The sequence below is a fragment of the Saccopteryx bilineata genome, chromosome 2 (genome assembly GCF_036850765.1).
Source record: "Saccopteryx bilineata isolate mSacBil1 chromosome 2, mSacBil1_pri_phased_curated, whole genome shotgun sequence".
Lineage (NCBI taxonomy): Eukaryota > Metazoa > Chordata > Mammalia > Chiroptera > Emballonuridae > Saccopteryx > Saccopteryx bilineata.
The window spans coordinates 257,583,890-257,600,567 of record NC_089491.1 but is presented as its reverse complement, the minus strand read 5'-3'; the positions used below and the strand labels follow the sequence as shown (position 1 = coordinate 257,600,567).

General features: G+C 47.2%; 2 protein-coding genes and 1 long non-coding RNA gene across 4 annotated transcripts in view; 1 reads left to right on the top strand and 2 right to left on the bottom strand.

Moving 5' to 3' along the window:
- The window catches only part of LOC136325580 (uncharacterized), a 306,971-nt gene that overhangs the window by 52,873 nt on the left and 237,420 nt on the right, over nt 1-16,678 (bottom strand). The window lies entirely within an intron of this gene.
- UQCR10 (ubiquinol-cytochrome c reductase, complex III subunit X) lies at nt 85-2,846 on the top strand. The gene is made up of 2 exons (XM_066260188.1): nt 85-272; nt 2,585-2,846. Exons 1-2 carry the CDS (start codon nt 123-125, stop codon nt 2,621-2,623), a joined length of 189 nt encoding a protein of 62 aa, XP_066116285.1. The 5' UTR covers nt 85-122; the 3' UTR covers nt 2,624-2,846.
- The window catches only part of ASCC2 (activating signal cointegrator 1 complex subunit 2), a 44,440-nt gene continuing 40,717 nt past the window's right edge, over nt 12,956-16,678 (bottom strand). For both annotated transcript variants that reach the window (XM_066260173.1, XM_066260174.1), the window contains one exon: nt 12,956-16,431. In XM_066260173.1, the coding sequence (XP_066116270.1) occupies nt 16,260-16,431 (172 nt within the window). In that variant the 3' untranslated portion in view covers nt 12,956-16,259. The remainder of the gene's footprint in view (nt 16,432-16,678) is intronic.

The window sequence follows — 16,678 nt, the reverse complement described above, 5'->3', positions numbered from 1 at the left end:
AAATGACGAGCACTGAGATTCAGAAGGACTACATATCCCATAGTGTTGCACGTTGAAGGCCTTTGGAGAGCAAGATCGGTCGCGGCGCAGGCGTGGTGTCGTTACTTCGGCAGTGGAGAAACATGGCAGCTCCGACGTTAACTGGGAAGCTGTACTCCTTGCTCTTCCGCAGAACTTCCACCTTCGCTCTTACCATCGCCGTGGGAGCTCTGTTCTTCGAGCGTGCCTTCGATCAAGGCGCGGACGCGATCTACGAACAAATCAACCAGGGGGTGAGGGCCTAGGCCATCCCTGACCTTGGGGTCACCCGAGGGTGACAGTGGGAGTGGAGGTGGGGCAGGACTCAATATACCTTTACGGGGAAGCGGGATAAACCCTGGGCGTCTTCTGTCGGTAGAAGAATATGTCCTTTATGCCTGGTGTGAATCCTACACCGTTAAACGAGTTAGTAGATCCCACTTTGCAGGGCTTGTAAATATTGTCATCTCCCACATAGCCCTTCTCCATTTGCAGAAGCAAAAACTAAAGTCTTGTGAGAGCAAAGGATTTATTAGGGCTGCATCACCAGAAAGTCAATGGCAAGTCAACACTGGAACCCGAACCCCCTGTCTCCTCTAAGGGTTTCAAAGGCAGATTTGAGCGGTTGATGATAGCGTAAAGAACATCTCTTTAGGCCTGATCTGTGGTGGCGCAGTGGGTAAAGCGTCGACCTAGAAATGGTGAGGTCGCTGGTTTGAAACCCTGGGCTTGCCTGGTCAAGGCACATATGGGAGTTGATGCTTCCTGCTCCTCTCCCCTTCTCTCTGTTCCCCTCTCTTTCTCCTTTCTAAAATGAATAAAAAAAAAAAAAAAAAAAAAAACCCATCTCCTTAGACATTGTGTCTGCCTTTTCAGACAGCGCTTTCCACGCGGGCAGCGTGGTATTCATTATGGTTAATTAAGTATGGGGACTGTGAAATCGGCCCTGGATGGATGCTGGGCCTTGTTACTTAATAATAAAAGTTGGACAAGTTTCTTAACATCTCTGAACTTCACGTTTATTTGTGAAATGGAAATAATAACTTCCTCGGAATTATTGTGAGGGTTATTTGAGATATAGACAAGATGCCACAGTGCCTGCTAGGTGGTACCACTCAGAAAATAACATTTGTTACATTCCTCAGGAGCAAGTGGAAGTATAAGGAAGGGAATAACATCTTTTAAAGTCATTGTGTGGCAAGCACAGCACTAGGTGCTGAGAGTGTTTTATATCATTAAATTGTGGTTCGTACTGGGGAAGGTCTTGTGCAGATAGCCCTGTTCCACCCTTCACTCGTCTTTTTAATTCATGGCTATCTGACTCTATAGCCTGGGCGAGCTTGTTCACTAATGTTGTGTTGCCTGCCAGGTCAACTTTCTGTCCCTATGAAAGTGCTACTATGGTTCCATCTCCTGCCAGCAGTTAGCCATTCCCAATGTTGTGGAAAAGCATCTAAATATGTTTTCATAACTTAATGTGTTTTAGGAATGAGCATTCAGCTAGTTCCTGACCCAAGGATAATAGATCCATGGAAATTAAAAATGGCTCAACGTGGCCCTGGCCGGTTTGCTCAGCGGTAGAGCGTCGGCCTGGCGTGCGGGGGACCCGGGTTCGATTCCCGGCCAGGGCACATAGGAGAAGTGCCCATTTGCTTCTCCACCCACCCCCTCCTTCCTCTCTGTCTCTCTCTTCCCCTCCCGCAGCCAAGGCTCCATTGTAGCAAAAGATGGCCCGGGTGCTGAGGATGGCTCCTTGGCCTCTGCCCAGGCGCTAGAGTGGCTCTGGTTGCGGTAGAGCGACCCCCCCCCCCCCGAGGGGCAGAGCATCGCCCCCTGGTGGGCAGAACGTCACCCCTGGTGGGCGTGCCGGGTGGATCCCCGGTCGGGCGCATACGGGAGTCTGTCTGACTGTCTCTCCCCGTTTCCAGCTTCAGAAAAATACCAAAAAAAAAAAAAAAAAAAAAAAAAAATGGCTCAATGTGAAGTATTTGGGGACTCTACATTTAGGACCTCTTGAGTAATACCTGCAAGTTAAAGAAATGAGCCATCTTCCAGGCTATGTTTCTTTCTTTTTTTTCCTCTTTTTTTCTTTATTCATTTTTAGAGAGGAGAGAGAGAGGGAGAGAGAGAGACAGAGAGAGAGAAGGGGGGAGGAGCTGGAAGCATCAATTTCCATATGTGCCTTGACCAGGCAAGCCCAGGGTTTCGAACCTCAGCATTTCCAGGTCGACGCGTTATCCACTGCGCCACCACAGGTCAGGCCAGGCTATGTTTCTTAATAATTGTGTTCTTTGGGGCAAATTCCTCAATCTCTGTACCTCAGTTTCCTATACAAGTAATATTTCTTCTGACTTAACGTCATATGGTGATTGAGAGCATCAGAGCATTTTATAAACATTAGGGATGTGTGGCAAGCCTGTTGTTGCTTCCAGTTTGCCCACTACAACTCTTAGGACATGGTAAGAGATTCTCTCAAGCTTGTTACAGAGACCGGAACAATGGGAGTATGGTTGTAAAATGTGAGAGGTGAAACTAACAGTTTGTGGCTCTTGTGTTTAAAATGCAGAAGCTGTGGAAACACATCAAGCACAAGTATGAGAACTAGTTCCTTGGAGGCTCCAATCAAGGCCAGATGGACCGGATCCACCCACCAGCTGTTTGCGCAGAGCCAGGGCCTCAGCTTGAGATGATGTTCACGTTACTCTGCATGGACCACTTTTAGCTGTTGTTATGAAGTGGCTTCACCTGACAGACTCTTAACTTCTGTGTTTGAAGTATGTTTAGTCAAAGTCATCAGCAAATAAATGTAAATTTTATTTGAGACTTGATTCTGTATTGGGCGCTTTATTAACTCTACCCAATCTTCATTTTTCAGTTATTTGGGACCACTTCAAAGTCCTCTGCAAACAACTGAAGGGCATATTCTATTATTTTAGGTTTCCAATTAACTTCCAAAGAATTCTGGTTTTCAAAACATGAGCTAGAGTTGGAGATGCTACCCTCAACTTTCTCTTCTAAACTGATAATGCCATTAAATCTCACAGAGGGGAGCTAATTGGCTTGGCCATGGGGAAGCACTGTGGTCTCATCTGGGAAAATAAACCATGGCCTGAGCATCTTGGGCCACCCCATGCCCCAGAGTCCAGTCTCCATTCTGCCTTTAATTTGCTGTCTTTGAGTAAGCTGCCATATGTCTCTGGGCCACAGCTCATCTTCTGATGATGAAGTTGGGCCAGAACTCAGCCTCCTGCTAGAGTTCTCTCTGATGAATAGGGTTTATCATGGGGCTTACGGGTTTGAATCCTTACTCCAATTCTAGCTGTGTGAACCAAGGGCAAGACATTCAATCTTGCTGAGCTTCAGCTTGCTGGTCTGTAAAACGGGCAATAGGGGTATGTTCTGTGCGCAGGTTTTGTGAAAATTAAAGGGGTTGTTAAACACGGGTAGCACAGTCACAGAACAGGGCACGTGGTAAATGGCACAGAGGGACCTGCTGGCAGAGAGATGTGGCGGGGGGTGCTTAAAGACCCAAAGAACCAGGAGATTCTGCTGGAAGGCTGTGGAGTAGTAGGAATATGAGGAAAAGGGGTTCAAGGAACGTATACTAGTCATCCATTAAACCAGGGGTCCCCAAACTATGGCCCGTGGGCCACATGCGGCCCCTTGAGGCCATTTGTCCAGCCCCCGCCGCACTTCTGGAAGGGGCACCTCTTTCATTGGTGGTCAGTGAGAGGAGCCTAGTTCCCATGGAAATACTGGTCAGTTTGTTGATTTAAACTTACTTGTTCTTTATTTTAAATATTGTATTTGTTCCCGTTTTGTTTTTTTACTTTAAAATAAGATATGTGCAGTGTGCATAGGGATTTGTCCATAGTTTTTTTTATAGTCCGGCCCTCCAACGGTCTGAGGGACAGTGAACTGGCCCCCTGTGTAAAAAGTTTGGGGACCCCTGCATTAAACAAAAGCATTGTGGCGACTGTGAGCACTGAGTCAGGTGCTGGGCACACAGTGGTAAACAACATGGGGCTTGAGCCACAGGGGCACTAAATGTATGTATATATTACAGACTGGCCAAGGGTTCTGGGGAAACGACAAGGAGAGAATAATTAGGAGTGACAGGGTAGGGAAGCCTCAGAAGAGGTAACATTGGTGATAAAGATTTAAGTTGGGAGTTAGAGGCAAAGCAGAAGTAGCAGGTTTTGAAGGTGCAATGTAGGAAAGTCCTTGCTGTGTTTGAGGAACTAAAAGGCCTGGATAGCTGAGGAGGTTTGAACGTGGGTAGTATGTAAATAGGATCAGGTCATTTGGGATCTGGTGATTCCTAATTGCATGGAATTGAAGAAGAAAAAGATCCTTCAGTTGAGGAGTGGTTAACTAAGTAGGTAGGTTCAAACCTTAGAAATTTTTGTAGACATTAAAATGACTGAGGTGAGCCCTGCCTGGGTAGCTCAGATGATTAGAGTATCGTCCTGATAAGAGTATCGTCCTGATACCTCAAGATTGCAGGTTCAATTCCCAGTCCGGGGACATACAAGAATCAACCAGTGAATGGGTGGAACAACAAATCGATGTTTCTCTTACTCCTTCTTTCTAAAATAAATAAATAGATTCTTATTGACTTTAGTGAACTGTGGGCAGGGAAAGGGGGTTGAGGCTGGTGCTGAACTGTTGCAATGAAGACTATGTGGGAATATACCAGCAGCTTGCAGTGGAGTAATGGCAAGGAAATCAACCAGCCTTAAATATTGCCACAGTACTGGAGCATATTCTATTGCAGAAGACCTTCCTGTGAAGGTTATGGAATCCAATACAGGACATTGAACTAATACTTGGACTTTGAAAGGAATTTCTTTAATAATTTTCTCTGCAGTGCAAGTTATTAAACTAAAGCTACTCTATTTCTCAGGTGTGTCCCAACAAATTATTCATAACTTATAGTATGGTTCTGAGGGCTGGGCTTTCCTTTTCTCCTTTGAGCTGCCAGGACAACTTGGACTTCACCCAGAGCTGAGAAGTTCTGAGCCTTGGCAGGCAGCCCTGGAGTATTAGAGGCTTCCCAGGTAGCCCCTGGCTGGGTTAATTAAGCAGTGAGCTGGGTGAAGATGTACTGTACAGTAATCCTTACTCCCCTTGATACCACCACTTCAAGATGGTAACATCTCCAGAAATAACAAGAGTCTAGCTGCCCTTGTGCAATCTCATGGTGGGTATTTTACAGATGAGGAAACTGGCCCAGAGAAGGTACAGAACTTGCCTGAGTTCACACAGCCGATTAGTGGTGGTGAGTTCTTGAATTCTATTCCAGAACTGTCCGTTCTAGAATCAGTGCTCTTTACACTTCGCTAGAGCAATTCAATGGTGATAATAATATAGGTTATTGGATTATTGTTCAAATGAAGTGATACATATACTGCAAAGCATCTAAAGTACTACAATGCCCGGCTGGCTCATAGTAAGAAGTGACAAGTGTAAGCTAGTAATCAGAAAGCCTCCAGGGGCTTCCCTGTTTCCTTAGAATAAAATCCAAACTCTTTTAGCATGGACTACAAGACTGCACAGTATCTGACTCTCTGTCACTCCCTCCCTTATTTCAAACCTAACGCGGGGCCTTTGCACTTACTGTTCTCCTGGCTTGTCCCCAGTAGATACAAGGATGCTGCCTATCACAGGCTGGCTTTCCTGACAAACAGACTTTTTAGTGCACAAGAGCTTTATTAAGAATTGCTCCTGGGGTCAACAAAAGGAAGGAAGATAAGGAAACAGGACTGGCAGAGGGAGAAGGCAGATGCAGATGAGGTCTCTGCTGGCCCTGGACCCTCGGGTGGTTCTGAGAATGAGGTGACCTTTCAAGTTATCCTGAACAAGGTGAGAGGCCAGAGCCCTTTACAGCACCGTTGATCACCCACTGAGGCTGCTGCCCATGAAGGAGGCACACCTGGGCAGGGCAGTTCTCAGTGTGGCCAGCCCCTGGAGGGGCAGACGGCTGAGGCCATTGTCAGACAGCACTTGCAGCATCTCACTCCTGTGGGGACCTGGCAGCGAATCTGAGCATCTACCACACTCCTCCACGGCTTTTCATCCCTGAATCCACTCCTTGAGGCTTTACAAGAATGTATTTGTAAAATAAAAATAACTAGATATGCTTTTACTTAATACACTTGTGAAGGTTTTGCTTTATTATTATTATTATTATTATTATTATACCTGGAGTGAGCAAAGGGATATAGACTGGTCATTCTCAAATCCTGCTGGTGGGAAGGCCAATTCAACAGTCAAAAAATTTGACCTGGCAATTCTGTTTCTAAAATTTACCCTAAGAAAATAATCATGGATGTGGATGAATGTTTAGCCAGGGAGCTGTTCATTGTAGTTTAGTAGTAAATAATGAGAAACAACCTAAACACAGAACTATAGGGCACTGGCTGACTAACACATGGTACAACAGAATACTATTAAGCCGTTAAAAAGGATGGACATGAGAAATGGAAAGATGTTCACAATGTCTTATTATCTGAAAAAGTGGTGATAACAGCTTTTTCTAAACTAATACTAGAAGGATAAGAACTAAAATCCTAACAGTAATTATTTCCAGATGGCAGAATTATAGAGTTTTTCTTTCTCTTTGCTTTAGTGTGTGAACTACATTTAGCATATCACTGCTTTTGTAATAAGGGGCGGAAAGCAATGTCAGTTATTAAAAATAAACAGATTCCATCCTGTAACTCAGCCAGCCCTTCCGATTAGAAAGAACAAGGACTGATCCTTCAAATGAGTCTGAAATCTTCCAAGGAAAAAACAGAAATCAATGAATTTAAAATGTCTGAGCAAATGTGCAAAGTTGGAGGGAATACAAATTCCTCAGGCAAGATGGAAGTTATGGCAGCGGCTTGAATGTTAGCAAAGAATGAACACTCTGTACCAAGGGCAGGAGCCAGCCCACATGGGAGATCTCTCTCTCTCTCTCTCTTTCTCTCTCTCTCTCTCTCTCTCTCTCTCTCTCTCTCTCACACACACACACACGCATGCGCACACGCACACGCACACACACACACACACACACCTGCCTTCCATAGGCACTCACCCAGGGCCAGGCCTGGGATGGGTGCCATTAACATGTTCTGTGTTATTGGATCTTCAATGGGAGGTGGGCGCTAATCTCCATTCCATTTTACAGATGGAAATGAGGCTCAGAGAGGTTAAGTGTTTTGCCCAGGGTGGCACAGCTAGTGAGAGTGGAACAGGACAGTCAGTTTGAGGATACACACATATACATTGCTCCACACAGTGTGAAAATCATTTTTCTCTTTCACTAGGGCCTTGTCCTGAGATGCTTGGATTTATGAACAAACTGAATGCCAAGTACAGACTCCAGCCAGCATCAAGGACAAGGCAATGATGGAATGCAGTGTTGGCTAGGAGCCACTCGGCTGATTGCCTTCCTGCTGCCCTCGCCTACCCTCCTCTCAAAACTCCTGCACAGAGCCTTTCCCAACCACTTCGGGCCCTTACTCTTCACTGCATCCTCTGAAGGCTGCTAAATCAATGACCCTGCTCAAACACCTTCAATGACTTCCCACTACCTTCAAGATCAAGTTCAGATTCCTTAGCCTGACATTTAAGAAACAGGCTACCTCTAACTTCAATTCATAAACCTTTTAAATAGGGTTGTTGCTGTGGGTCCCTTTGCTCTCCCATCTTGTGCCTAGGCATGGATTATGGACACAGGACATGCCTGAGTTTAAACTCTAGCTCTTTTCCAACCAAGTCAAGTTGGGTGTGTTGCTTCCCCTCTGTGAGCCTTGGATTCCCCATATGGAAAATGGGATCATGATAATAATAACTCACGGGGTTGTTGGGAAGACATGTGAGATAATGCTTGTGATGTGCTCAGCATAGTCTTATTAGCTAATGTTGTCTGCAGCGAGTAAATTAACAGGGGCTCCCTGCATGGTCTTCAGGGATCAGTGCCTAATTAGCATATTCAATCCACAAAATGCAAGCTGAGAGCTTTGGGGATGACTGCACAGCTGAATCATCCAAGTGGCTCCCACCCTACCCCCTGCTGCTTTAAAACCATGTTCCCGACATCACTCCATCCCTCTGAGGCCTGATCACTTTCTTGTGATCCCCTTTGTGTCCCTTGACAATCTCATTTCAGCATCTCTACCACTGTTTTCAGCCCCAGCAGCCATGTGTCATCTTCAGGCAGCCCTTATCTCCTCCCCACACCTTTCACCATGTTACCGGTGCCTGTCTGCTCTATCTTCCTTCCTCCCTGATGTCTAAGCAGACCTCTGTCTCCCTCCTGTACAGGCCTCCCACAGAGAGGGCACTTCCAACCCTAGGGCTGCAGTTCCATGTGATTCCTTATCTCCTTGGCTCACTAAGTTTTCCTAACGGAACACCGTCTTCAAACTGGGCCCTCCAAGGGCCAACCCTTCCTCCCACTGGCAGACAGGGGAGACTGGCAATGTGGAGATTCGGAAAATATGTTCTGCCTGACTTCTTTCTCTCCTCTTTTTCTCTGTCCTTCTGTCAATAGAATAACTTGCTTATAGGTTGTACTACAGAACTATGGGCTTTAGAACAAAGCAGGTGATATGCCCTCTTCTCATTCCTACTCCACCACATGTGGGGTATTATGGCTTCTGGTTCACGTGCCCCACTATAGGGAGGCAGGAAAGTCAAGAGGCTAAAAATATGAACTTTAGAGGCTAGCAAACCCTGGGTTTGAATCTTGGCTCAGCCAAGAGAAAGGGACTGAGCTGCTAAATGAGGGTTATAATCACACATATCACCTGTCTTTGTTTCAAGTATTCAGTGAGGTAATTTTCAGTCTCACAAGGCTGAACAGGGTACCTTCTCTGGGTCCCCAGGGCACGCATCACACACTTGCTAGGCTGGATTGTACCTGTCTCTTTCTCTCCCTAGCTCCTGTGTGTCTAGGTTATCCTGAGCCAGAGGCTTATGGGAGGACTGGCCTGGAGGAGTAAGGGCAGCTGTGCTGAGGTGATAAGAGGTGAGATACACAGAAAGCTGGCAGCCCTGGTGGGGGGCATAGCTCACTTGGTTAGAGCATTATCTTGATACGCCAAGGTTGTGGGTTCAATCCCCAGTCAGGGCACATACAAGAATCAACTAATGAATGCATAAAGAGGTAGGACAACAAATCAATGTGTTGTTTTTTTTCTCTCTCTCTCTCTTTCTCCTTCTCTCTCTTTCTAAAAAAAAAAATTGATCAATCAACTTAAAAAGTATAAAGAAAAAAGAAAGAAAGGAAAAAAGAAAGAAAGAAAGAAAAAAAGAAAGAAAGAAAGAAAGAAAGAAAGAAAGAAAGAAAGAAAGAAAGAGCGAGCTAGCTGCTGGAGCATTTGTAGGCACCTGCCATCCCTCTCCTGCATCCCTGTGAGCAGGGACCTGTGAGGTCACTAGCCTGCCTCATGATAGACCGGGACTATACACATCTTATTTCTTTTTTTTTTTTTTTTTTTTTTTTTTTTTTTTTTTTTTCATTTTTCTGAAGCTGGAAACAGGGAGAGACAGTCAGACAGACTCCCGCATGCGCCCGACCGGGATCTACCCGGCACGCCCACCAGGGGCGAAGCTCTGCCGACCAGGGGGCGATGCTCTGCCCATCCTGGGCGTCGCCATGTTGCGACCAGAGCCACTCCAGCGCCTGAGGCAGAGGCCACAGAGCCATCCCCAGCGCCCGGGCCATCTTTGCTCCAATGGAGCCTTTGCCTCGGGAGGGGAAGAGAGAGACAGAGAGGAAAGCGCAGCGGAGGGGTGGAGAGGCAAATGGGCGCCTCTCCTGTGTGCCCTGGCCGGGAATCGAACCCGGGTCCTCCGCACGCTAGGCCGACGCTCTACCGCTGAGCCAACCGGCCAGGGCTTATTTCAATGTTCTACCAATGTCTCCAGTTTATAGACAAGACAACGTGGCTCAGACAGGTGAGGCCACCTTGCTCAGAGTTACGGAGCCAGGATGTGGCTGAGGCCAGCTTGATTCTGACTCCAGAATCAAGCTCTGCTCTGAATGACAAAAGCAGAATAGGCCACTGGCCTTTCAGAGGCTCCTGATCCCCAAGGAGAAGCTCTGGACTGGACATCGCATGCTATTCTGAGTTAATACTCTTGGGTAGAAACCAATGTTTTTCTGTGCAGACCCCTCCTGAGGGGGAGTCTGGTTTTCCAAATGTGACAGGCTGCACACATCCCCTTTGACAGGTCCCTAAACTGGTCTGCCTCTGTTGCTCCTCTCCTGTGGCAGAGGCCAGGTAGACCTGGGGCTGGGCTCTGCCCATTGGCACTGCCCTGTGGCTGGCACCTGGTGAGCCTGTCAGGGAAATGAGGGCAGCAGCCTCTTCTTCTTCTAAACAAATCCCATCCAAGGGGTCTCAATATCACTGTGCCCAGGCTCCCCTAGAGACAGGGGCCTGGGGGAGACTGCTTTGTGGCAGAGCTTACCCATGGAGGCAAAAACGTTCGAATTCAAGCCATCCCCTGATTCTGTCCTTTTGATGAGAATATCAGCAAAAATCCAGATAAGGACAGCCCTAAGACTGTTTGTGGACCTGGCTCTCCAGAATTCCATGTTTGGAAACGTGCCTCCCCAAGCCCCCCAGAAATAACGGGTGATTTGTTCAAAGAGATTTCTGGCAAGGTGATTAAGAGACCAGAAGACAGGACTCTGCCCATCATAGTTTTCTTCTCTCCCATTTGAACAAGGGTCACTGCTTTTAGAATGTCCTCCAAGTTGTGATCTCATCTGATCCTTACAATTACCCGTGCCCATGAGGCCAGAGGACCAGGAGAATGATTGCCCCCATTTCTCACAAGGAAAAAACCAAGGCTCAGAGAGGCCAAGAAACAGACCCAATATTATATAGCTTATTGAAGTCCAGGGCCCAGACCCCAGCCTCCTGACTGTTAATCCACTGGTCTTTTCACCACCCCAGGCTGCCTTTATGAGCAAATTAGCAATAAAAAGGATGGGCATGTGAGGCCTGGGAATGTATGTGCGAAAGACTGCCAATTAGGTCAGACCAGGAGGTGGGAGATAGGGTGCGAATCTCCATGTAAACTCTGCAAATAAAATTCCTAAATGTACAGGAGTAATTAATTGGTCCTTATCCCACTGGGGGCCCCTATTCTACCAGGCTTTTCTGTGAAAACCACTTTAAGGAGGAGAAAACCATAATTACTGCTTGGGATGACAGAACACTTAAGGGACATGTCAAAGTGCTGAGGGTGGGTTCATGTAGCCAGAAAAAGCATATTCAATGTCATAATTTCATATTTGGAAAACTAGAATTAAGTACCCGTTGTTTTTATAATTCAGACCACAGCAAGTGAAGCTTGGCACAACCTCCATGGCTGAGAAAGATACACAGGAGCCCGGTGAATTTTTAAGCAGGGCAAGTTTCCCACCCCCAGGGGAGGGGGGGTTATTTGAAATCCCAGGGCCTGAGATTTGGGAGAGTTGGAAATTTAATTAGGTTAAGAAATTCCAGATTAAATGCCCTTTAAGGCTCTCTGAATCCTGCCAGTCTGTGTAAAATTCTCTTGATGATTATTGATTGGGTGAGGAGAATTTCTAGTCTGATGTGAAGTCTGAATTTCATGTTCATTTTAAGGCCCCCCCCCTACCACCACCACACAAACACAAAGGGAGGAGATGGTAACCTTTCCAACAGCTGATGCTCTGGACAAATGTCTAGGTTGTGGCTTGTGGCCCTAACTCACTCCCTCTCCTTGGCCCATCCTCCACATGCACCCTGGGCCCTTTGGCTTTCCCATCCTCTTGAGCCCCTTTCAGGTCAAGTGTGCTCCAGGTTCTGCTGTCCCCGTCTCAGCTGAATCCCTTGTCTTTTCTTTTTTCTTTCTTTCTTTCTTTCTTTCTTTCTTTCTTTCTTTCTTTCTTTCTTTCTTTCTTTCTTTCTTTCTTTCTTCTTTTCTTTCTTTCTTTCTTTCTTTCTTTCTTTTTCTTTTTTTTCTTTTCCTTCCTTCCTTCCTTCCTTCCTTCCTTCCTTCCTTCCTTCCTTCCTTCCTTCTTTCTTTCTTTCTTTCTTTCTTTCTTTCTTTCTTTCTTTTTTTTCTTTTCCAAATGAGAGAAGGGGAGCTAGAAAGACAGACTCCTGCATGTGTCCCAACCAGGATCCACCTGGCAATCCCCATCTGGAGCCAACGCTCTACCCATCTGGGGCCATGCTTGCAACCAAGCTATTTTTAGCACCTGAGGCAGAGGCTCCATGGAGCCATCCTTAGTGCCTGGGCCAATACACTTGAACCAATCAAGCCATGGCTGCAGGAGGGGAAGAGAGATAAGGGGGTAGGGGGAGAGGTGGAGAAGCAGACGGTCACTTCTCCTGTGTGCCCTGACCAGGAATCAAACCTGGGACATCCATATGTTGGGCTGATGCTCTACCACTGAGCCAACCGGAAAGACAGGGATCCCTGTCTTTCCTCCATTTCCCCTGAAGGACAGGGCACAAACATAAAGAATTATTCCATGGGCTTAATGGTGGACTAGACATACAGAAGAAAAAATAAATGAATTTGAAGAAAGTGAAAAAAAAATGGAACAGAGCATCTGAAATCTGTGAGATAGTCTCAGATGGTCTAAGACACACACAATTGGAATCTCATCAGCCTGGCCTAATGAAATGGGGTTTTCCACTCTCTTGTTCTGCATCTATTTACTTGTATTTTCTTCTTTCTTCGTAAAAACAGTAACAAGGATGTAGGCAGAAAGAGAAACTGCAGGTGGCTTAAGAATCAAGACACAATTCTAGGTCTAAATCATTCCTTAGTCACTTGTCAAATGTGTGACTTTGGGCAGCTTGCCTACCCTCTCTGTACCTCAATTTTCTCATCTGTACCTGAGGATTAAACAAGACAATGCAAGGAGAGAAGCCAGCAGAAACTCTGCCCATGGTAAATCTTTAGTGTTTTTATTCTCATTACAAATCATTGTGGTCTCATCATTATTTCCATTTATGCGCATTCCTCTCCAGATTTGGTCTATATGCAAAATCTTTAACATTTCACACTTATGGTGAAACCCCATCATGTGTTCTGCTTTCAAGTTTTAATTTTTTATACTTTTAAAAGATTTTATTTGTTGATTTTAGAGGAGAAAGAGAAAGGTGGGGGGGAGGAGCAGGAAACATCAGTTTGTAGTTGTGCCTTGGACAGGGTTTTGAATGGCCTACCTCAGCATTTCAGATCGACTGCTTTATTCACTGCGCCACCACAGGTCAGGCCTACTTTCAAATTTTTAAAAAATTATTCTTGAATATTAAGTTTCTCATGTGGCTAGCAAGTCTTCATTATTTAAAGCGGGGGTGGGGAGAGGGGAGGTCCACAACATCCCCCTGAATTTTTGGTGGGTTTATTTTTATTTTTGTTTCCTTCCCTGTTATTTACCCCAAGCTCCTGGTGTAACAGGGACAGAGAGGTCTTGACAATCATTTACTCTTCCAGACTGCACCTGGCTGTCCGGAGGCCGCTCAGAAAGGATCTGTATGTATGTAGGACTCTGCTGCTAACTTGCCATGGGCTTTGGCTCCCTTTTATAAACAATGACAGGCTCTGTCTACCCACTCACAGAGGCACAGAAACACTGTTCAAACAAACATGTTCACCATCATTGACACTCATGGTCTGGAAATACAGACAAGTCTTAAAGTTCTCTCTGAGGCACAGGGTCTTTTTTTTTTTCTTTCTTGTGACAGAGACAGAGAGAGGGACAGATAGGGACAGACAGATAGAAAGGGAGATGAGAATCAATTCTTTGTTGTGACTCCTTAGTTGTTCATTGATTGCTTTCTCACGTGTGCCTTGACCAGGGGGCTACAGCAGAGCAAGTAACCCCTTGCTCAAGTCAGCAACCTTGGACTTCAAGCCAGCAACCCTGGGGTCATGTCTATGATCCCATGCTCAAGCCAGCAACCCCGCACTCAAGCTGGATGAGCCAGTGCTCAAGTGAGCGACCTTGAGGTTTCAAACATGGGTCCTCTGCATCCCAGTCTGATGCTCTATTCGCTGTGCAACCACCAGATCAGGCGAGGCACAAGGTCTTAAAAGCTTCCTGGAAAATGCCTATGACAGTCATGTTCTCTGCCAGGGAATGGAGAAAGCACTTGGAAAATTCCTGCTTGTGAATGGCAGCGGGGGGGTGGGGGGGGTGGGCCCGAGTGAGCCAGAGGGTAATTCAGAGCCCCCATCATACTTCACTTATCATACTTCTGCCATTGCTCATCTTAAACCTTGGGGCTCCTTGGAGAATTTAACGGGCACCAAGCGGAAACCATTTGTCTGGTCTAATGCACCCACTTTGCAGAAGGGAAAACAGAACACAAGAGGTAAAGGGGTGTGCCTATCAGGCCATTCTGGATGACCCCTGAACTGTTACAAAGCATCCCTGAAAGGGTGTCCTCAAAATCTCAAATGAGAAAGTATACAGGTAGTTCCTCAAGGGAGACTAAAGTTGACCTGGTGCTACATTCTGTAAAATCTGAAAAAAATCACTTCTATCTTTTCAAGTCCTTTAAACCAGGAAGCTAATGTGAGGCCCGAACACTACTTTGGGCAGTCAGGAGGTGCAGATGAAAAATGAAGGTGAGAGGGGCCGTATGAACAGTAGTAACAGCTGTGACAGGTGAAGCCCGGGAGCTCCCCCACAGCTCCTCCCACCTGCCCTCCTCCGCTCCAGGACAAGAGCTGGGTCTGAGGGGCTCCGTGACAGAGAAAAGAATGGCCTCTGTCCCGGCCCTGGCAAATGCCTGCAGGAGGAAAACAGCTTTCCTGCTGCCTGCCAGGACGGCTGACCCTGGGCCTGATCTCAGCTAATTCGGCAGCACGAGGGGAGGACAACACTCCCATTCTGCTCTGTATCTCCTACACACCACGAGAACTGGTGTGACACAGAGGAATTGCTATTGATTTTCACTTGTGCAGGCTGACCTAACAAAACCAATTCGTCAAGGGCCTGTCTGCCTCGCTGCTTCAGATGCTCATCCTAACTACATGCAAATAAATTGTACTAGCAACTAGAGTGATTTGTCAAGGTCCAGCTGGGCAGCGGCCCTGGTTTCCACTGGCGGACTGCAGGCCGGACTGGGCTGGGATCTGTCCAGCAAAGTCCCCACTGTTGATTCACCATTGTTCAGCAACATTTGGGGGGCAGTAGAGCAGGAACCTGGATGCCAGGCAGTGGCTGCCATGTAGGAGCCAGTCAGCCATGCCTGGGAGGGGACTCTAAGGAACCTGGCCAAGTCCCACACACTCCAACAGGGCTTGGCAATAAATAACATCCTCATTTGTTTCTTCTGATCTCCGACCCCTCGATTTTGGAGGGTTTGGGTATATGCACAACCAGGAGGCACTAAGTTCTGGTACTAACTCTGCGGCTGGCCAAGTGTCCTCAGGCCATCTGAGATGGAGATGATACTACCCACAGGGGGCTAGGACCCTATAAAGGCCAGGGTCAGACTAAGTGTCCATCCCTGTCCCCCACTTCCTAGCTGCGGCCTGAGCAGCCACCTTCAGCTCTCAGTGCCTCACCTTCCTCCCCTGTGCTCTGGGGCTGACTACGGGGCCTACCTCCTCGGGTGGAGGTGGTGGGGACTGAGATAACAGACACATCTGCAGGGCCTCACACCCCGAGTCCTTTCTTCCACAAGCAGGAATCGGAGGTTCAGAGAAGGGAGTGATGTTCTCAGGGACACACAGCAAGGAAGAACAAATCAGGAGGAGTTACAATGAGAGGCAGGCACAACAGGTTGACAAAAAGACCATAGTGACATCCTGCCCTCTTCCTCTCCAAACAGTGTCACTGAAGAATGGGACACAAGGAGAACGGGTCATGGGCACATCATGGATGATTGCTTAAAAGGGTCAGACACTTTATTCGCAGGCCTTTGTTTGTTTTTGTTTTTGAATATACAGGTTTCCTGCTTTCTGGGGGAAAAGGGAAGTGGTATCTTGCTGCACGAAGTTTGGGGAACTTGCCTTGGACTCTGTCCCCAATTCCTTTTCACCTGCTTGCTGGCCCCGCAGGCTCCTCTGCTGTGGGATAAGGCACTGTGGGTTCTGCAAGAAGGCGCTCACGGCTGGCTGGTGGACAACGAGACGGCCTTCTCGAGCTGCAGAGCTGAGGCTGTTGAGGGGTTGAGTTGAGCCTGGGGCCCTGGTGGGTTTGGTACCGCTGCCTCTCAGCTGGCCCTGGAGTGTCAGCTTCAGGATGGAATCATGCCTTTATTCCTTTTGCGGTCGGCCATGGCTCTCCGATTGTGATTGGCTCGTGCAGACTTGTTAGCTTCCTTCTTCCTGCGTTCCTGGGTTGTCTCACGGTTCTGCCCGTGGCCCCGAGGGCTGCCAGCTACTGCCGCTGAGCTGTCATGCCGGTACCTAATGGTGGAACAACCCATTCCCAGGAGAACTCATCAACCAAAAGAGGTCTGATAGGAAGAGCCCACAAGCCTTCCTTAAAGATCCCTAGGAAGCGACACACAGCTTGGGCCAGAATACCAATGTCTCACTTCCAGTGGGAGGAAAATGGAGCCTAGCAGGGCAAAGCAGCCCTATGCCTGCTGATTTCTCTTATTTGAGCCTTACCTGCAGATGGGACCCTGGCTAAGCTGTGAAGAAGGCCAGC